The 23,000-nt window shown below is 37.0% G+C and overlaps 1 protein-coding gene across 4 annotated transcripts in view; it reads right to left on the bottom strand.

Annotated features, from left to right (window-relative positions):
* The window catches only part of POU6F2 (POU class 6 homeobox 2), a 304,798-nt gene that overhangs the window by 221,987 nt on the left and 59,811 nt on the right, over positions 1–23,000 (bottom strand). For all 4 annotated transcript variants that reach the window (XM_068201738.1, XM_068201754.1, XM_068201732.1 and 1 more), the window contains exon 2: positions 21,519–21,690. In XM_068201738.1, coding sequence (XP_068057839.1) covers positions 21,519–21,690 — 172 coding nt within the window. The remainder of the gene's footprint in view (positions 1–21,518; positions 21,691–23,000) is intronic.

Genomic DNA, 23,000 nt, shown 5'->3' with positions numbered 1-23,000 from the left:
TTTTAATGGTCATCTTTAAAATGTTGCAGAGATCAGGAGAGGTCTGAGGTCTTCCTGAGCACTGAAAGCAAGTAAATGTCACCTCAGTCTTCAAAAGGGGCAAGGAGGAAATACCAGCAGTCAGTCTAACTCAATCGATGGAAAGGTGACAGAGTGCCTCATTCTGAAGGCCATTTCTATTCACATGGATGACAAGAAGGGGATCAGGAGTAGTCAGCATGGATTCACTATCATGTTTGACCAACCTGCTGGCCTTCCATGATGGGACAACCACATGGATGGATGAAGGGAGAGCAGTGTGTATTGTCTACCTCAACTTCAACAAAGCTTCTGACACTGCCTCTCACAATGTCCTCATAGGTAAACTTAGGAAGTATGGACTGGATAAGTGGACAGCAAGGTGGATTGAGAACTGGCTGAATGGCACATGACAGAGGGACGAAATCAATAGAAGAGGGTCTAACTGGAGGCTTGTCACTAGTGATGTCTCCCAGGGGTCAGTATTGGGTCCAGTATTGTTTAACTTATTCATTGACATGGGGGAAGGGGCAGATACCTCCTCAGCAAGTTCACTGACAACACAAAACTGGGAGGAGTGGCAGATACCACAGAGGGCTGTGTAGCCCTTCAGAAGGACCTCAGCAGGTTGGAAAGACGAGCAGAAAGAACTGTCTGAAGTCCAACCAAGGCAATTGCAGAGTCCTGTGCATGGGGACGAATAACCCCCTGCACCAGTGCAGGCTGGAGGCCAAAGTGTTCTGTGGAAAGCAGCTCTGCGCAGAAGGACCTGTGGGTCCTGGTGGACAACAAGCTGTCCATGAGCCAGCAGTGAGCCCCTGTGGCCAAGGCAGCCAATGGTCTCCTTGGGTGTGTTTGGAAGAGCATTGCCAGCAGGCCAGCAGGTTATTCTGATCCTCTACTCAGCCCAGGTGAGGCCACATCTGGAGTGCTGTGTCCAGTTCTGGGCTCCTCAGCAAAAAATGACATGGAGCTTCTGGAGTGGGTTCAGCAAAGGGCAACAAAGATGATTGGGGGACCGGAGTATCTCCTACAAGGAAAGAGAGAGCTGGGTCTGTTCAGCCTTGAGAAGAGACAGCTGAGAGGTGACCTCAGTAATGTGTATAAATATCTAAAGGAGGGTGCCAAGAGATGGGGCCAGGCTCTTCTCAATGGTGCCAAGCAATACAAGAGGCAACAGGCAGAGACTGATGCCAGAAAGTTCCACCTGAATATAAGAAAGAACTTCTTTATTGTGAGGATGATCGAGCACTGGAGAAGTTGTGGAGTCTCCCGCACTGGAGATAATCAAGAACCATCTGGACACAATCCTGTGTCATGTGCTCACATGCGCAGGGAGGTCGGACCAGATAATCCTCTGTGATAACTTCAGCTAGTATGTTTACAGCTGCACTTTCAACCACAATCTGTTTTCTCTGTTTTTCTCTTCTGAGTGCTACCTTGATTTGACCTCCATGCTGTGTGACACTTTTTGTTTTTCTTTGTTTAAATATAGAAAATCTAGAGTACATTTACTGCTTTACCCTTACCATCTCATTGTGTTCTCTCTTCCATATGACCCATGAGTGTATATGTTATAATAACTATGTTTCAACTTCTATTACCCTTAGTGCAGCTGTGTGAATCTAGCAGTCAACACCTATGATATTAATACCTACTGCATTCTTAATCAGAAGGAAGAAGCCCAAGGAGATAAATACATGAGGAGACTAGTACACTTTATTATCTCCATCTTAATAAATAAAGGCAACTTTCTTTCTCCTCACAAAGTGAGAGGAGCCATGTAAAGACATGCACAAAGAAAACAGTGCACTCTTCTTTAAAATCTAAGCATTTGAGTCAGACGCTGTCTTTTGGGTATGTCCTCAGAGATCAAATTTAACTTTGTCCCTGGAAAAATGTAATTATTTCCCTTATTCTTCTGTAAATATTGTATCATAGTTACAGTTTAATAAACTTAATTCATCAGTTTATACCACTGATCTTATTCATTCAAAATTTATTAAAAATAGGAGGTTTTTCCCAAGCAGCAAAAGAGATGCAACTCCTAAAGATATATCACTACTTTAGTTTACATTTCCCACATCATGGCTCACTAGGTCTATAATGTATTTTTCACTCTCTGGTGTTTGCTCAAAGACTCTCAAACACAATATAAATTCCTCTGTTAAACCACACAATTATTTTTACTAATCCATTGAGAATGGCAAAGCTGAAGTGTTTAAACTGAGGCAGCCTGGTACAATAATCTAACAGTTCATTCAAGCAGGTGCAGAAAGTATTATGCAAATTTCAACTAACTTCTTTATGCATGAGCACCTCACATTAATATTCCTCAGGCATAAAATTCATTCCTTTGACAATCACCACTAACTCACTATAGTCAGTTATCACCAGGGTGATATCAACCTGTACATGCTACAAATGGAACATGTTTTCCTAACTACCTTAGTTTAAAGGACATAAGCTCTACAAGATGACCTGGGTTTAATGCACAGAAGCAAATCAAAAGTAGCAGAGTGGTGTCCCACAGCCACCACCAGCAGAGATTCTTGGAGAGTTGGACCCGCATTTGAAAGCTGCATATTGAAAATTTTCTTCTAAGATAAGCTTAAATGGCCTTCCCAAAAAACTCCACAGAGAACTCATAGAGTATGAAGATCATAATTTTGTGAGGGAAAGTGTACTTCCTGTTTGCAGTTCATTTTTATTTCATTGAAAATAAACATTATAAAGTTTTGCCAGAATAAAACCCTGCTAATTACAGAAGCTGGGAATCCTTCATTTAAACCTATAAGACCTGATTTTTTGACCTTTTTGAAAAGGTTCCAGCACATATAATGCAATCAGTCTTTACAGGTTCGTGAAGCTGAGGAAGTGGGATCTGAGAAGATGGCTTTCCCCACTGGTTAAGGTTGTGGGGAGAAAAAAACCTCCCACTCATCAAACGTCATAGAATCAACTAGTATGGAGAAGTTCACAGAGCATCTTCCCTTAAATCTTGGTCACACATATTGTGAAAATAGCATCAGCCGTGGCTGGAATAAACTTTATATATACCTAACTACTGAGCATCACTGGTCTGAGTAGACCAATAGAACCTGCCACACTGGTGTCTTATCTACCTACCACATACAGTTAATTACAGGGCTCCTGTTAAGTTGCTTTTTGCTGGGTTACAAATTCGCTTCAGAATTCAGCTCTGGCTGCCAACAATAATTCAGTGCTGTGTAGAGGCATGAGCCAACCAACAGGTCTTAGGATCCTGAATGTGATGATCTGAGGCTTTCTCCTACAAGCCCTGCCCATGGGACAGGGATTCCTTAGCATTCAAACCTCAATGAACTTACATTTCAGTCATACCAGCCTCCATTCCTTGTCTCTTGCCCTGCCTCCTGGATGTGCTTGGATTTACAATGTAGATAGCTTGTCTCCTGAACCAAAGTCTTGTGTGTATGTTGTAGGCTTGTCTCTAGTCCTGTCTTTGACATCATTTCCAGGTATTCCCATTTGAGATCCCCGGATAGGCATTGGATCTGGTTTCAGACCCCTCTGTACCATCTTTCCATCACTGGACGTAATCTTCCACTTCTGGCTTATCTCCTCTTAGGAAACAGCAAGCCTCACTGCTCCCTGACAGGAAGACAGACACTGAATAGTTCCGTGACAGATCTCTTGTCCTCACAAATTCTTCTTTCTAGCCTGTCTGCAGTAGAAGACTCCAGCAAGAAGCCTAAAACCCATCTCAATACTGAATAACAGCTGTATCCCACTGTTGTACTCCATCCAAGCATCCCACCATCACAGACATCACATACCATTACTCCAAACGTGAGACCATTCATCCACAGCAGAGGCTTTTCTCATCCAACAGATAGCCAACAAAGTGGTGGACAGAACCTTTCACTGATCTGCATTGGACTGAACATTACTAGCTGAGTCATGCCACTGTCTGGGCTAACAAAAAGTCTTATAATGCTCACCAAGTCTAACATCCACCTTCTAAATTGCCTACTTACACTCCAGAGACAGCAAACAAGTAGGATATCGGCATCTATTGCACTCTACTTCCCCAAGTAGCCCCCTCTGCCCTAAACTCCAATACAGCTCGTAGAGACCAAGGTCCTAGAGACTGACATATGCTTTTTACCTCTTGGTTATGCATTTGATACTTCTTGAAGCATATAAATTAAATCCAAACTCAGAAAAACATTCTTTAAAAGGTAACTCGGAAGATGAATCAGAGGAACTTTTCCATGCTGAGTAGCATGTGAAATGAAAGTATATTTGTGAACAAATATCAATGTGCTTATTATTAAGACATTTGGAATAGTTTTTAATTTACTAAACCATAGTTTTTATTTCAGCAGTTAAGTAATGAACTGTATTCAACTCAGCAGTATCAAGAGCAAAGGTATATTAGCTAGTTTACAAAATCTCATAAAACAGGTCAGTTGAGAGTAAATTGTGACTTACAGCAATACATCATTATAAAAAATAAATGGGTTTATGTGCTTTATATTTATGTGTTGCATTTGAGATAAAAAATATAATCCAAAAATAGAAAAATCTTTCCTGCCTTGCACCAACGGGTAGGTCTGTGTTAAATACACATAACACATTCCCATTCTGCCAAAATAGCATTTTACATGTAGTTTGGGTGTAAATGACCTTAATTAGGTTAGGTAGAAATCAGGTCTTGTGTAATAAGAATACAGGCCATATGTACATGGTCTTTATTAAATTAATAAAATAAATATTGCTTCTGGAAATAGGAGTTAATTCTATCCCATGAGTAAGTGATATAACAGCAGAGAGGAATCACCCCCCAGGTTTACTTTGGAATCCTCTCCATCCCAGTCCTCCCCAAGGAGAGAAGGATCACATCCTAAAGAAATGAATGTCTTTAAAAGTTTTAAATACTTCTTCGGCTGTACAGTCACTGTGCTTTACTAGACACACAGTCTCCAGATATGCAAACCTTGTGTGGGTTCATTCAGCTCTGTCATCCCAGCATATCTGAAGGGGCTGCTTGGTACCCAGAACAAGGCCTGAAAGGATTATCACAACTCTTCTGGAGACACTATATATTGCCACAGTCCTAGGCAAGCCTCCCTTAATTTCCCTTGACAGTTCATCATAACCTGACAGCAAAATTCCTCTCTATCAACTTGCAGGCTTTTTGTCCTCCTCATCATACAGCCTGGACTAGAAGTTTCCATGATTGAAATGCAAGTGTTCTAGCATTCCATGTTACTTAGGTTTGATTTTATTGCTTAAGATTCTATTTAAGATTTTTATGTAATGCAGCATGGCATTGGTATGATGATTAAGTATTTTGATGGTGTTTTTTTCTCTTTGCTTTGTCTAAAATAAATGAATATTAATTCAATTAAAATTACATTATAGAAAAATAAAGCATAGTAAACAAGCATGGTTCATGCAAACCAGCATGCTTCTTGTGGTCAAAATATACAACATTGGCAGCAGCTAAGATACATCTCAGATGCATCTTTCAACAATAGCATTCCAGAAAAAAAATTACAAAAATTAGTAATAAATGGCCATTGATTGTTTTAGAGTACTACATTTATCCACTGTCATTTGTCACTTCTCATTAAAGAAGAAGATTTGGCTCTTATCTGAACTTACATGACATTTGTCTCTAAGAAAAGGCAGGTTTGACTGAAAAGATTGTAAAGTTATTAGAAAACCAATATCACAGAATGTGAATAAGAAAGACTACTGTACATGTTTCCAGGTGTTGCAACAGATTTCCCCATATAGTCTGTATATTTTATGACATACCAAGTAGTTCAACCAATTTGTCTTTCTGGACAATTGACAAATAGCCAGTGTTTGCTGTTCCTGCCTTTATACACAATTTATTTTGCAATTAAAGGAATAAAACAGACCAATACTAAAACCTCCTCCTCCCTACATCTGACTTGAGAAATACCTACATTCAAAGAGCCAGAAATTCCACTATCCCATTATTTTATACCAGGACCTAAGCTTCACTGCAGGTGAGAGACAGCGAGTTTCTAGGTTATCATGTCTCCCTCTAATTCATGTTGGAACCAAAAAGACTATTTAAAAACAGTTGGAGAAACACTTGTAACCATGTTAAATAACTTTGTTTTGTCTGACCAACTCCAGCCTCATAAGCCTTTACTTCCTATAGACTGACCTTTTTTAAAGCTCTACCTGAATTTTAACTGACTTTATTTTAACATATTCTGAAACATTCAAGGGGGTAGGATGCTCTCTGAAGTCGCTTCTGTATTAGATTACACACTTCAAATCTGTAGGCTCTATCATATTGTACATATTCAACATGGATTGGTCACCACCAAAAAAAAGCACCTTTCCTGTCTTCTGGAAATTATGATATGACTTCCTGCACACAAGAATGTAGCAGAAATGCAATATTAATAATTCCAGCATTCACTGAAATTATTCACAATTTGCATTTGCCTGACTAATATCAGCACTTTTTCTACATCCAGAGCTGTTAAGCTTCCTCACGGAAAATGAACAGTTCAGTACCTGTGTTTTTCAGGATTTTGTGGCTTAAATTCTGGTGTATGAGCCTGGCTTTTAGCAAGCAAATGATGCAATGGCGCAAGGATTTGCAAAAATAACTCCTGTTTCTTTTTTAGCATACTGCTGTATGTTACTGCCTCTGAGAGAAGAGCTGGTGAAAATCTTTTGGGGGGAGAATGAGATACACTTATACATGGTAATGATTTTTAAAAATGAAAAAAAATTATTTCATAGTTATAGGTTTCATTACTTATTTAGTAGCTCATCCAATAATTCTTCTAGCCCTGAACAACAGCTCCACTTCAAAAGAAAACCCACAAAAGCATTCAGAAAACTGGTAAGCACAACATTTTGTGCATGTGCTTGTCAGGGACTGATATGTTGTGTTATCCAGTGTTTGTTTAACAGAATCTTATCAATGATTTAATGAGCTGTTTGTTAGGTAGGAATTTTCGAAGAGGAAATGCCACAGACAAAGACACAGTTTAAAATAAAAACTGTTGAATGGTAACACAAAAAGGTTGAATGTATCTTCAGAAACACATTTATACATGTTTGTTCACTTCCACTTACCCATGAAACAATGCACAGCTAATTCTTGTGATAGTTAACCCCAAAGCATACAGAATTGCTCTGTGACATTGTGCAAGAGCCTAAATAGACATAAGTGCATGCTCCTCCCAGCCTCTTTGCATGTCAGTGCAAGCTTTGGGGAAGACCTTTCATGCACATTTTCAATGTACAGCTGATGTCAAATTTGCCACTCCTGCCTATTCAGTTTGTCTTTGAAATTAATAAAACTTCTGTTTGTAATACTTGTGCTTTAGAAACAGTATACTCATGTGCAGCAACTGCAGTCCTGCTTTTCACAACTTTACATGTGAACTTTTTATCACAATGATACTTTCTCTAAAGCACCAGGCAATTCTTGCCAGAGCAGCTTAGATAGTGGTACAGAAAGCAGTTGGGTGTACAGCACATAGCAAATCAATACATTAACTTTAGCAGAAGCTACTACCTATCCCAGTTACTTACAGGAGGGTAGGGACAAAGATAAAACACATCCATAATGCCTTAAATATAGTGGCTCTTCTATCTTCATTTATGGGTATTCATTTTCATTTCCTGGATCCTACTGTGAATGCTTCCAGCGGACTGCACAATAGCTACAGTTTAAATATTTCTTAAACAGAGTTTCTGCTCAGTGTGGGGACACTTGGCTTACTCCCTGGCACAGAGCACCTTCCTGCATTAGCTTCCCTGCATGTATCCCTACACCTTCCACAGTTTTGGATCTAAGAGCAGAGGGAAAACGATTTACAGACCTTTAAAAGCACTTGTTATTAGTATCTCTTCTGCACATTCATGTTTGAGAAGTGGACTGCCAGGAGACCATCCCCAGGCACAGGGAAGAAAGTCTCCTAGAGCACCTAGGAAGGGACTGAGTAATGAAGATAAACAAGCAAGCTAGGACAAATTCAAGCATAGCTGAACTTCTATTTGCAGTCACTCTTTTCTCTCCTCCTCATGTACTACAGTATTTCAGGATTTGACCTTCAGTGAATATAAATACCAGAGAACAACTTCACTAAGATAGTGATACACCCATTGCAACCACAGTTGATATAAGCTCATATGCTTCTGTGGAAAATGATGATAATGAAACAGCTCTGAGCTGGTCCACAGACATGATAAAAACTTATCAAATAAATCCTGTCCTATTAGAAACCAAATTCTACTCAGAATGCAAGCCCTTTAGAGTGACCACTTGCTCTCTCTGGTCATACCATGGATCTTGCACAACAACATTCATGCTGCCTTTCGGTCATATTTGCCCTTCAATCTTAGTCACTCCTTAATATTTTGAGAATGAATCTCCTTGTCTGTCTGCACAGTTTCAGAGAATGCTGGTTTTCCACTGCACAGTGTGGAGCAGACCAAAACTTGGATGTGTAAAGGATCACACTGATGTGGAAATAGCCACAAGTTCTCCTCCAGAATAATTCAGCAGAAAGAATAAAAACTTCTCAGTATAGATAGGCCTCCATAAAGCAGGAATGTATTTCAGTGAGATTAAAAAATGCTTTTTATTCTGGGCATAACAGTCAATTTAAACATCCACAGCTGTTTAACTGTACCTTATAATTTCCCTAGAAATACTGCACACTACATTGCAGTCACTTCACATATACATTGCACACACTTCATATATACATGAAGGCATTTACATGTGTAAAAGAGCAAATTTCTTTGAGAAGTCACTCTCCATTGCAGCATAAATACTGTACCATTGAGGTGGAAGTCGTTAGTGTTTCTTACCAGTAGGGCAGTCAGCAATTCTATCTGTCTTTTTGACAATTTGTTCACAGCTTCCTAATTCCCTTGTGGTTTCTTGTCCGGTGAAAACCCCTTAGAATGCACTGTGAGCACAGGTTTCCTTTTTTTTTTTTCCTGTGTTGTGCAAAGGAAACTACAGAGCAGAGAGTTTTTTTCCACAAGTCCAAATGCACATTCTTTCACAGTTCCTTCCTATCACAGCTGATAAATTCCTGATTCAAGATTGAGAGCAGCTCCAGCCAAGTCCCTCAGCTGTGGATCCATTTTAAGAGGGGTTAAACTGCCTCATATCCCATTGGTTTCAATGGGAGACAGAGAGGCCTGGCTCCTCCATGTTACATGGTCCATGCATGGTTTGTATATTAGAGCCAGTTTCATGTACAAGATACACTGACCGCACTATCCAGTATTTTTATTTTCAGTGCTTAAACCAAAGAATTCAGAAACGAGGAAAACCATTTTACTCCGTCCTCCATTTCTGTACCCAGTCAGATCCTTTCATTCTTTGTGAGCAAAAAAAAGTGTGTAAAGCCAAGACAACAGGTGCTGAGATCCAGGTGTTAAAATTGTTCCCTTTATATTGATATGCTGAATTCGGCATCCTAAATCTTTATTAAAAAAAAAAAATTCCAAGAATTAAATGACCAATGAGTGAAATCCTAATGAGTATGAGTGGGCCAACATTTTATCCCTAGAGCTCCTGAATATTCCACTCTCAAAGAAGAAAGGGGAGGTGAATGGGTTTGAAGGTATATTAAAATAATGCCATTTAGAATAGATCCCTCTTCAAAATATTTGCGAAATAATAGAGTGTGTGTTTTAAGCAAACTGCCTTTTTTGCTTTAAAAATATTTTTAATACTTCAACAGTGTATTACTAAATAAACTGACAAAACATCTCAGAACCTAACATAAATGTGCAATTTTAATGCTTTCTAATCACACAAATCAGCACAAGATTTTTGTACTTGTGCATGACCTTCTTCAAATTATCCCTCCATTTTGGCTGAATGAGAATGAGCATGGGCTATTTGATAAAAAACACTAAGTGTGTGAAATGAGGGGCCCTCATTGTTTCTGCCAGACTCCTCTTGACAGAATGATGATAGAAGCATCACATCCCTGGGAGAGTAAATGCAAACTGACAGGAGATGAGCCTTTAGATGTTGAATATAATCTTGAATTGTGCTTGAAGTGTCTTATTATCTTGTCTTTTGATGTCTGAAGGGGTGGCTCATTGTTAGAAAAAGGAAAGCCCTTGCACATCTTTGCCATCTTTAAAAATTGTTTGGCCTTTAACAACTGCTTTTCCAACTAATGTCCATTTCTCCTGACAATAAATATGGCAGGTCGTCAGCAAGTGACAAACAATTTACTTTACATGCCAAGCTTTTATGTCTTTTGAGAGCTCATGTGGAAGCATATTTTAAAAAGCCAGGAAATTAGCACCATTACAAATGTTAAAATGGCTGCATGTGTGTAGCGTGCTGTGTGGTTATTCATTACTGCTACGTTTCTGTTTAAATTCCTGTCTTTCCTGTAATCAGACTGCTGGTAAAGTTCTTTATTTATCATTGACTAAAAATAGTCAATGAAAAATAAAGAGCAAGAGACAATTTTCTTCTGCTCTAAAAAAAGAAGTATTATAGATAAAGTACATGGGTAATGCATAAAATCATATTTATTAATCATAACAAATCAATATTAGTAGCAGTATGGCACAGTTTACCTGGATTGCAGATCCTCACAACCACATCACTGTTTTTCCACCTTCAAGCAGCTTGACTTTTTTATTTTTTTTTTCCAACTTAAAAGTTTAATGACGAATCAGATCAATATGATTCCTTAGCAACTAAATCACAGGCACACTAGTTTTTCCTGTCACAGCACCAGTTTTGTGAAAGCAGTCAAGTTCTTTTTTCAGGCCTCCGTCAGTCTGAGAATCCATAAGAATTCTCAAATGGATCATAAACTGTTACAGGGTTCAGGTTATTGTATCATTATAAAAATGTATTGATATAGTACAGATGACAAGACATGCAGCTCTTGTGCTAGTCTATTACAACCATCTGAATACTATAAGAAATATCAGATATAAACAAAATAAAACAGTCAGCAGTACACTGTCTTTTAGGGAGTCCTTTTTTTTTTTTAACTGTTTTAAGCTGATTTGAAATACCACAGTTATATGAACCCATAGAAAAGAATACAAAACCAGAAGAATGTTTTATTAAAAATAAATAACCAAAAACCTGACCAGACCCTAGAGATATTTTTTTTCTTATTGCAAGAAAAGGCCTGATTTTTCTCTTTATGATGAACATTTCATGCCTGAGTTTTCAGATAAAGTAAAACCCTCCTTCATCTCCCTTCCAATACAGCCCCAGACAGCCCACCTACCACAGCTGGGAGAATGCACTCTGTATTCTAGCACATCAGCCTTTACACCAGTCAGGGTCTGCTGAAACAAGCAAGCCTGAAATTTTTAAAGTGCTATTCAAAACACACCAACATCTTTTTACACAAATAAGACAATGGCAATGTGAGAAAGGCTTGACCTCCAAACTCAATCCCTTTGAAGTCCACGGTCACAAGCCAGAGCCCCACAAATCCAAAGTTGCTCACTGACTAGCACATCTCATCTGAGCAAACCTTTGCATCATCTGGTCCCTCTTTTATTCATTGCTTCATAAAAGCAAAACGGTTTGGGGGCTGGGGAGAGTGGGAGCAAGCCGGACCAGCTGATTGAAAGATTTTTTTTTTTTTGGTCAGCAACTGTTATGAGAAGGTTCACTGTGCTGTATCCACACAGTTAAAATGAGAAGACTCTGCAAACAATGCATCAAATCCCAGCGAGAGAGTAACAAGAGTTTTCCCTCACATTCTTCATACCAGGAAGAAAAAAACACATCAACTCAAACAACTTGTGCAGATGCTTTTCTGGCTGGATATTATCACTAAGTTTATTGTGCTTATGACAGTAAAGTATATTCAATTAGTAGCAATTTTTTTAAAATATGTTTTAATTTCCTTTTTTTCTTTTAGCTGTAAATTCCATTTTTCCTTCATCAATATATGTGACTCGCAGTCCAAATGTTTATGACTTCAGGCAAGGAAGTACAAGAAAGGAGAAGAAATATAAATCACAGTTGAGCCCAAATATATCTACCTAATTTCCTTCCTCTCCCTTTAATCTCTGCTGATTTGTCTAGTTGGTTTTTTTTTTTTTTAGTAATAATTACCATTTATGTTCCTTATTTAAAAAAAAATATGATAATCCACTCTACTTAAGAACTTTCCCACCTAAATGGAAGCTTTACATACATTCCGCCACTGACTTCCCCATGACAGCAGAGGTGGAGTTGCAGAGCCCTAGCAATACTCATGGAATACACCTGCACAGCAAAGCAGAAACCTAAAGTAACCCCAGGACTGGTTCCATAATTCATAATTTGATAAATATGAATTCAGCATAGTTAGAAAGTGATTGCTCCTTCCTGTCAGTATGTTTCCTTGGCTGATTTTAGCTCCACAACATAAGAAACCAGTGTAGAGGAGTGACTGAAACAAGTGGAGGGCCCAAACTGAGTTGCAAGTATTGATAGGATGAATATCCTGTTGAAATCTACTGTCTTCTGTGTATGTGACAGTCACCCAAGACCTGTCAGAATCCAGCCTCATGTTTATTCAAATCACTGAGGAAACATAACATCTCTACACCATGTGAATAAATCCTAACTGTATGCAAAAGAAAACAAAAAAATTACTCCATATAGTATTTGCTCAAGAGATTAGACTGAATTAAAATGATTTTTCTTCCTCTCCAGTTAACAGTGTTCTATTTCAAGAAATAATTACACATACTTAATAGTACATTATATTAAAGTATGCCTTAAGGTATGTTAACTGAAAAGCAATTCTGGCTTCTTGATTAAACAGAGGTTTTTGATCATCCTCTTCAAGGAACAAACTCCCCCAGACATTAAGCTTCAAACAAATCACAGAAGCCTAAAGACCTTGACAGATGGAAGCAAAATGCATTTTGCAACTGCCCATGACACAGGTGGATGTGTTTCCAGCTGTGTGCACACACCAAGGAGCAGAAGAGAGGAGAACAGCTCCAAGCCTGGCTGAAAGGAAGAAGGGAAGACAGGAAAGACGGCACTTTTGTTTTTACCGATGTTCTACTTTACAAGCCTTGGTGTTTGTGGTGAGAATAACAGGCTGTGTATCCAACGTGCTCCGGGAGAGGACTTTAAAGTCTTCTGGAAAGCAACTGACTGCTAGTAATTGTTTATTCAACAATTTAAAACCAAGATTTTAAAATGTAGGATTATGTCAGATAGGAGACTGAGCTAGAAAGTGAAAATTTTAATAGAATCTCTAATGGTAACCAAACCATACGACCACCATCTGAACTGAAAAGCACAAAGATGTTCCTAAAAGCCAATATTTTAAAAGTTAGTGTTACTGCCATTCTGTAAACGCCATGCTCATTTTGAAAGAAAGAATCTAATGATAGACTGCTGTAGAAAATGCTGTTCCTAATGCAAAAAAGTCTTTATTACTTACTTGTGTTACATTCAAATCTTCAGTGTAACATGAAATTGTTTTAGGACTCTGGGTTTTTTATTGTATTAAAATAATGAATGTCATACTTCAGTCGCACTAGCTGTTAATTTATATTACATATATATATTATATTATTATATTTGTATACAATACAAATATTACAAATATATATATAAAATTATTATGTTTGTATATAATATAAATATTACAAATACATATATATATTTAAATTTTGTAATTCTTTTCAAGTAGTATGATTACTCCATTTTGTAAAACGTAACATTTCTGTAACACCAGCTGTTCAGAAATTAAAATGATGGTTTACCTTTCTGAAAAAAAAGGACATCTGAGAAGAAAAATAAAACTCCCACTTTCCTAATATTGTATATGCTTTCTTGTATATTTATTTATCTATTTCCTGATATTGTATATTCTTCTTTCTTGTATATTCTAAAATAAAACCAGAAATCTAAATTTCTTTTAGGCATAGACAAGCAGTAGTTTAGTGTTTAAAAAAAAAAAACTTGCTTTAGAGTGCAGGGTGTGCATTGTTCATAGATTTGGTAGATATAGATATCCCTGAAATCTGGAGAACAAACCCAATTTTAATCTCTAAAAACAGCAGATTCTACCCAGCCAGACAGTACTATTCTTCTTTAGATTACCTTTGCTTTCAAAGTAAAAGGGCTTCTGAGAGCATCAAAGCCATATCACAACATAAAGCAGGACATGTCACAATACAAATCTTTCTTTGTTTCATACTGATATTGATTTTGATTTTTAGATGGTGGGAAAAAAGAAAAGCAAGACTTTATGGTTTAAAAACATCAAGCTATTTACATGAAAAAATAATATTCCTGATGAAACATACAAATTATGACACATTTAATTTTATACTGGTTTTGTCCCTGTTTAGCATTAATTTTCTCATTTCATCATTTGAATGTAGATGTTACCTCTGAGTTTGTCAGAAATATTTCTGCAACTCACAAAATAATGTTATTTTGTAAGTACTAATGGTAGTACTAGTAATGTAAAAAGTTAGAAAATAAACCATTTGTGGAAGAAACCTTAATATATTGAATATGCAATTAAATCAAAGTATAAAAACCCATAAAGCTGATGTTCCCATCCTTTGACCATCTCTCCCCCCAAAAAGGGACCACAGATGATGGATCCAACAGAAGAAACAGTTTTACAAGGAAAGAGAATTAAAACAAAGAACCTACAAATGACAAGAAAAAAAAACCTAGGAAGACAACACAAGGAAAACCAAGTGCTACACAGGATATTAAAGAGAAAAATGATCCACAGGAGAATGGCAACTGTTACTATGAGCTTCCTACAGCTACCTCTGCCTTTGGATATTTTTAAAAAATTTATTAACCTGACAGCAGGAAACTTTATACAGATTGCCCTGACAGGGTGCCAGTTTGGTATAAGCACTTGCTGCCTCTTTGCTTAGCATAAGGAAATCAAGAGAGGTGTTAAGTGGTGCCATGTGTACATTTGGGCAAATCTAACTTTGCCACCATCTGCCTCACCTGCACATTCCTACAGAGAACTTGATTAATCATGTGAAATCCAACAGAATCATAGCATTGTCCTTCCTTTTTACATTTACTTCCTTTTCAAATGTGCAAGTGTCTGATCTATTATTAATCTCAAAACACAAACTGGCAAGGATCTCAATCAAAGAATCTAACAGTTCTTTCACAAATTACCTGTTTACTGTCTAGTAGCCAGCATGTCCCCTTTGAAACAGCCAGCCATTTATGTTGCTTTTAAACAAATTTGTTGCTATTTTTATAACTTCAGAGAGAAGAAAGATTAATTAAAAATGAACCTTTTGTCATTTAGTCATACCAATTACATACTAGGATTTAATTGGTTTTTCCTTCCTCTCTAATGTTAGTTGTTCTATGTATAAATACAGAAAATGAGACTTCAAGACTCATTTAAAAAACACATAGCATACACTTTAAAAAAAAAACATGATTAACTTATACTCAAACTAACTTTCGTTTTTTTTTTTGTTTTTTTTTTTTTTTTTTTTTTTTAATGGTCTGTCTTTGTCACAATTCAGGGACAGCTACAAGACTCCTCTTTATTTCCATACAAGCAGGAGGATTCATTAGTGGGGCTACAATACCTGTCCTTCATCAGCCCAATATTGTTTTCATCAAAGGCTAAGGGACTAAACCTCTGGTCTCCTCAGAGCTGGAACATATGTGCTAGCACCAGTACCACCATAGCCTGAGCTACCTGCAATACCTAAGCACAGCAGGAAAGCTGAGCTGAGGATGGATTTTCTACCTTACCATTGCATCATGCTTTGTGTTTAAATAGTCATAACATCTGTTTTGGTTTTAATGGGCATTTACTCCCCATTCACAAGTACATGTCCCACTGCCAAGAAATCAGACAACAGTATTATTCAGAGTAATTCAAGTCCCTTTGCAAATACCTATATAGAAATGCTCATGTAAAATATATCCTTCAGAAGTAACAATCAATCACATAGCCATATCTCTGGGTTCTTTAAGAACTTACCAATTATTTAAGCAAGACATCACTAAATTTTAGAAAATGAATTTACAAGACTGTATGATGACTCAGTCCTGTAAACATGCCACTCATTAATGTTTCTCATTGACACAGTCTTTGTATTTAAATAGGGCTCCTAATCCACAGATTATTTGCTTTAAGGAAAGTATCACACGTTCAAGCACTAGCAGGATTAGTTCTATGGCATGGATAACTGATGGTGTCTTAAAACAAAGTACTCACAATGTGGAAATTGAGGAATAAAATTATGCGAAAAGACAAGAATCTTTATTTGCAGATCAAACATATTTCAGATGTTATATCTGCAGCCTCTAAAAGAAGGCTCTGATCTCAACATAGAGACCATTTGGGCCATGAACCTTCCTATCAGAACAGAAATATTCACTGGCGCTTTAAAATGCATCAAGAGCAACAAATATACATCACCTTCTTCCATTGAAATTACCAAACCTTAGCAAAGTGTTCCTGATGGACAGAGATTTTATAGGCCTTTAAAATTTGAGGATATAACCAAACCGCTGAGAGTCATCCTTAAATACACTGATGAAAGGAAAGCTCATAGTCTGAAGGCCCCCACAGGCTAGATATACTGTTAAGGATGATAATGTCAGCTTCCTCACAGCAACCTGGCAATGACCTCTGCTCTGACCTGCAGAGACCACTGTCTCAAGAGGTAAAAGACAATTTAGTCCTTTATCCTTTGTAACTGAAATTATTCCAGTGCCATAAATTCTAATCAAGGCAACTCCAATTAAAAAAACCCAAAACATATATAATATGTTTCTTTAAAGAGCAACACAAGAGATCTACTAGCAAAACATAATCAGTCAGAAATAACTTCTACCTTGTTTCTCTGCAGCATACATATGTATGATTATATAGAAAGATGCACACAGTTCTGAAACATGGGTAACAATGTGGGGAAGGAAAATAAAATCCCAAAGCCAATGCAGAGGTTTGAAAATAAAAACTTGTTTACTTATATATGTGCAAACATTTAACTCCCATATCCCCACTCCATATTTCAGGCATACACAGCTTATGAAAAGATCAAAAGACCACTAATGAACCAAAGAAAACCACAGTCATCAGATCCAGCACAAGAAACTTAAGATTTCACTTCATTGGAACAAAACCTTGTCAGCAAAAAGAAAAAAAAAGGTTAGCAGTCAATTTTTTTTCTGTCCTGCAATAATTAAATAGGAAACACTTCTGCTCCAAGATTAGAGGCTTGGTATTGCCCTCGCTATATACTTACAGCTTTATTTATTTTTTGATTAGTAGAACTACAGACTGATTCTCAAAGAATAACTTTTTATCATACAGTAAAATTACCTTAATAGTGCAAGTGCATGCACTCCCAGCTGTTTTTTCGGTCATCTAATTATGTCACAAATTGCCTTCAATTAAGCATTAATTAAGGGCTAGATCTAACTCCAGGAAAGTCAGCCTCAGTCCACATAGGGTTTTGATGCTTGGATCAGCCACTTCATTCTTAGGATCTTTTACCATACTGAGAATTTTATATATGACATATCCTTGGTGTCTAACTTTTGAATCTCAACAATTTATCACAGAGCTAAACATGATGGGTGCTTTTTTCTTCTAAGATTTTTTTTTCAGAGCAATACTTCATAATTTATACTAGAATTGTTTGAAAATACAGTAAAAATGACAAATAGGATTAGTTAAGTTAGGATCAAATACCAATATGTTTATTCAAGTGAAACTGCTGCTTAACATTAACAAAAGCTTTCTCTAGTGAGACTAGTGACATTTGGCCTGGGCTAGTATTTTGAAGGATATTGCAGAGTAAGAAAAGTTGATCTGAAAATGACAGTGCCAGAAAAGTCAAGAGCCATACTCAGTTTCTATGTTACTTAATTATATTCTATGGTTAAAATAGGAAATATTACTTCACAAATATTTTTTTAAATAAATAACTCACCACAAGATCTCTTACAAAGCAACTTCACCTCATACTGGGATTTCTGTAATCAAAACAGTGTAGCTGTGCTACCCCACCTTTCAAAACTCCATTTTTGAGGTAATGAGTCTCAGGACAGATTCCTTTACCAACTTTTTCACCTAATTTTTGATGACTTTTTCTACTTTTTTCTGGTTTCATGTAACTTCAGTATCAAAAGTCTTTAGCATGAAGCATGCAAATTCAAAAGAGTCCACTGGTATAAAAGCACAAGTAGAGGATTACAGACTCCTGGACTATGGGACAGCATTTTCTTTCAAAGAGAAACAAATTTTAAAAATTAAAAAAACAAGTCACCACCACCAGGAGAAAACAAGCCAGCAAACAACAATAAGGCGCAAGCCCTCTAATCACAGCTGCTCCTGTCCTCACCCACAGGGACCAGCTGCAACACAGTGACAAAGTGCATCTTCCCAGACACCTGTACACCCGTTTCAGGTGGAAGCTATTTCAGATCGTCAGGAACTTATACTTAATGCTGGTATTTCTGAGACTTAAAATGCTGCAGCATTCATCCTCTTTGTTACTGATAGCAAAGCACCCTTATATAAAAGAAACAGAAGTTTAGTGCTTCTCTTAAAAAATTAATACAATTAATTGTGCTCCTGCCCTTTCCTCACTGGCAGCAGGGACTGTTACTGAAAAGGTACCATTTTGACTTGTAACATAAAACAAATACCCACTGTTTCTATGGCATGCAGTGAAATACCAGAACAAGGAAATTTGAGAGTAAGTAGGTGAACCTTAGGAAAAGGTACAGGTGAGAAAGGCAGGTCTTTGAGAAATAAACTCATCCATCAAAAGAAGCTAAGCAGAATGTGTCTGGTAAAAGAAAGCTCTTCACATCCATCGTTCAACTCTGTTCATCTATATGAAAATAAGACTCATGAAATATTGCTAACATCAACAAGACACACAAATGCTGGTCATTCATTCCAGCTAAATCAGTACATGATTTTCACAAATCCTTAAAAAAAATGAAAAGCAGCAGTGTAGAAAAACTTTATTCTCTAGGGACCTGTTTCCTGTTGACTTTCTAAAATGCTCCTCCCTCACCTGCTTAAGAGCTTGGGGGAAATTTTCACACAGCATGTATTAATTGTTGTATTTTAAAAAGATATTTATTATCTCTGATTACATGAAAGAAGGTTGAAGGAGAAAATTGTCATTCTCTATGCCAACACCTGTCAATATGTTTACAATAATTTAACTTCAGACACTGCAAAGAAAAGTACAAAGTATGCATTCCTAACGTGGTATTCATAATATTAAACAAAGAAAAAACTATAGTGTGGTGATGTTCCATATTTATGTATCAGAGCTTTAAACACAACTGTACTTGATAATTTTTAATGTTTACTGCAAATCTTAAGGGATGCACTGTGATATAACATCCAATCATCTTTATTTTAAATTGGCTCAATTTGATCCACAAATGTATCAAAATTGCCCCGCTATCCTTTTTTTTTTTTGTTATAGAAGTTACTAAAAATAATTGACAAGGGCTGTTGCTAATAGATCTGTAGCATCTCTCATATTATAACAAAACCTCAATAAATTGTACATAAGTTCATACCGAGGCAGTTGGACTATTTCACCTACTTTTGTTTACTTGGGAACATCTTTTTAGCAGTATAAAGATATAACTAGCAAACAGCTTACACTCATCAATAGAAAAAGCACAATATATGAAATTTTAGCTCTTTCACTAGTGCTTTTAGTGAGATAAATTATATTTTCAGTCCAGAAAGGAGCAAGATATGGTTACGCATCATTTCTATATCACACACGACAACTCTAAAAATTGTCTGTGTATATTTCACTACCACTGTAGAACATCCAAATTACAAGGGCTCAAAAAATATCCCGCCTTTTATTAGAATACTTGCCTGATTGAAAAACAAACAGACTTTTCACTATCCTGAAATTAAAAGCTCATTTTTTGCTTTCTATATGATTTGCTGTATTTAATAGAGGGAGCCTAAAGATTTGAGCAAATAAAACATATAAACACAGCTGAAGATATTTATATTGCTCTAAATAACTGGTAGCCTTTTGAATTTTAGACATTATAATTCTTTCCTGGATATGATGGGCTAAAATAATTATTATATGCTTTTTGAACATTCAAACTGCTAACAGAAATTATGCTTTCCATGGAAACAAAGATTACTAAGAGGGTGCTTAAAAATGGATGTGATATTCAGTAACAGTCATTACTGCAATCCAGAAATTAAATTTTAGGGGGGGTTAATTATTATTTTCCCTGCATCTGTAGTGAGGTTATTTAGTAAAACATTCTGTGCTGTATCTTTCAGTAATGTGTAAAGAATGTTATAATATACAATTGCACGTGTTATTTTGTTTTTTATAAAATCTTGCAGCTCTTATTGTAGGTAGAATACTGAAATCAGAACACTGATTTCCTTACAGATTATGAAATCAAAAGTTGAATCTTATAAAATGGGCTCTCACCCCCTCTCCCTTAGAGCTGCATTCCCTTTAAACAAGACCTTTTTCCCCCTTAACTTCCACCTATAGAATAATAAAAAATAAGTGCTCCATTTTTATTAAGGTTTGTCTCAGGTCACAAATAGAAATAATTAAAAGGGACTTCTTCAGGAGTGTAGTCCTTCTACACCCCAAATGTCACAATGTACCATACAGTACTGCTACAGCTCAGACACCTATCAACATCTATCACTCAAGCACGCGCCTCAACAGCTCTGCTCCCTTTTCTGATTAGAGATCAGAGTTGCTTGAGTTGGCTTACAGGGTGTCATCCGTTTGAATGACAGATGTCTGTGTTGGACTGCCACTCTCACTGCTTTTGTTTTGATTGTGAAATGTTACACTTATCTCGCACAATTTGGACTATTCCAAAATGGATAAAAAAATCAAAAGGTAATCTCTCTTTCCACAGGCTTGAGGAGAAATATTTAATTTCTGATTTAAATTCCAAAAACATTAGGTCCATGTACAATACCCTTGCTAGGCTTTGTTTACTCAGTATGAAGTGTTTTCTACAAGAATCTTTCAGTTCTCTTCAGCCAAATTTATTTTTACCATAAAAAATTATAACTTTTCAGTTTAACCAAGCCTCAGAAAAAGCTGGTAGCATGTGCAACACACCAGCATCTACCACAATAAGTGTTAAAGTACTCCAAGAAAATGAAACACACACACACACACACACACAGAGTTTTATGTTACAGTCCATGGTTCAAAAAAATTCATAAAATATCTGCAACTTGCACTAAATACGTCAATTGTTAGCAAAAGTTTTCAGGACTGATGCTGTCATTCTGGTAGCCAGTTGCAATAGGAGCAGAGGACTGTGTGCCTGCATGCTCCAAGCTACTCTTTCCTACTTACAAGAAAATTGAGCAGGAAAAAAAAAAAAAAAAAAAAAAAAAAAAAAAAAAAGAACGGGAAGATTGCTCTTCCGGACAACATGGTAGCAGTGAAATGAAATACCTAGACAGACTTACCGAAGAGCTTGCTGGGAGTGTCCTCGCTGTCATTTGATTCCACAGGCGCAAGAAAGGGCTCATTCAGCTCGTTGTCTGAAGTAGCTGCCTTGTCCTCACCTCTCAACTCTGCATTCATTTCACTCCGCAGTGACAGCAAGGGCTTACTGACTTGTCCAGCTATCATTGGATCCTAGGATGGGGGGGAAAAAAGAGTGAGGGGGAAAAAAAGTGGCAGCTTTGGTGTGCGTATACTCTCTTCCACTCCCCCTCTCTCTCATACACACACATACACACACACTCTCTCTCTCTCTCTTATCTGTGGCTGCTCCTGCTGTTATTGCTGGCTGCAGTCAAGTGAAGAGCTATTACAGATCCAATGAGTTTTCCATTACTCCCCACCCTATTAAAGCTCAACTAGCATGTGAGAGATTCAGGATGCTTTGGAGAAAAACTTCTATGAAAGCAACATAACCAACACAGCTTTAATTGTGGGATGTGCTTTTTTTGTGTGTATGTTTTTACACCTCACCCTGTCCTTAGCACAGTAAGAGAAGAAATTCCTATATGCTTCGATACCACAGAAGAGGAGCCCCCTGTGAGTGTGCCATAGTGATTTAAAAAGGCATCCTCAGCTTTATAACATTAACAAAATCAAATACACAGTTTCTAGCATTACAACATTTCTATGAAAATACGCAGCATCAAATAGCCATTTCATTACACACTTTTAAAAGAGATACAGTTTTCTTCTTACTCTTCCTGTTGTTGGGATACTATGCTCCAAAAGTTCATAAAGACACAAACATGCATTTTTCTTTTGAAAATAAAAAGCACAGAAAACATTTTCTAGAAGATAAAATTAGGGAAGATACTTACACATACAGTTTGCAATTATTCTTGTGTTTGCAACATTATATGCCCCATAAAACATTACACATCTATATATGTACACATCTAATTTTTTTCTTGATGATCAGAATCTATTTTATCTTCTGCTCATTGAGGATGTTTAGGGGTCAGGCATTATTTCCAAGCACACTCAGTTATTCCGTTTGCAAAATAATAAGCATAATATCATGACAGCACAGAAAGCAGAGTAAAAAAAAAAAAAACTAAGAAAAAGAAAAAGAGCAAGTGACCTTGTTGATCTCTCTAGCAGCTATTTATTGCAAAGTTCATGCCTAAATGGTTCTTATGCAGAGAACAGGTGACCAGCGAGCAACTAGGTTGGCTAGCATGTTCCCTCTGTCCTGTCCTTACATTGGTCGATGCTCGCCTGTGGGTTTTTTAATGTATTCATGTCTGAAAAGTGAATTTGATATGACACATGATAATCTATGAAAATGTTAATCAATACAAATAGTTTAAGCTGTCATCAAATGCTCTTCTTTAGTCAATACTCATACTGCCGAAAACAATGTCACTGTCACCAGGGCTCAATTTGCACAGCACTTAAATATTGGACTCTGTGCATCAATGCACTCCTCTTCAAATACTGTA

Source organism: Anomalospiza imberbis, chromosome 1 (assembly GCF_031753505.1).
Source record: "Anomalospiza imberbis isolate Cuckoo-Finch-1a 21T00152 chromosome 1, ASM3175350v1, whole genome shotgun sequence".
Classification (NCBI taxonomy): Eukaryota; Metazoa; Chordata; class Aves; order Passeriformes; family Viduidae; genus Anomalospiza; species Anomalospiza imberbis.
Note: the sequence above shows the minus strand (reverse complement) of the source record. Positions and strands in the feature narration are given on the sequence as shown.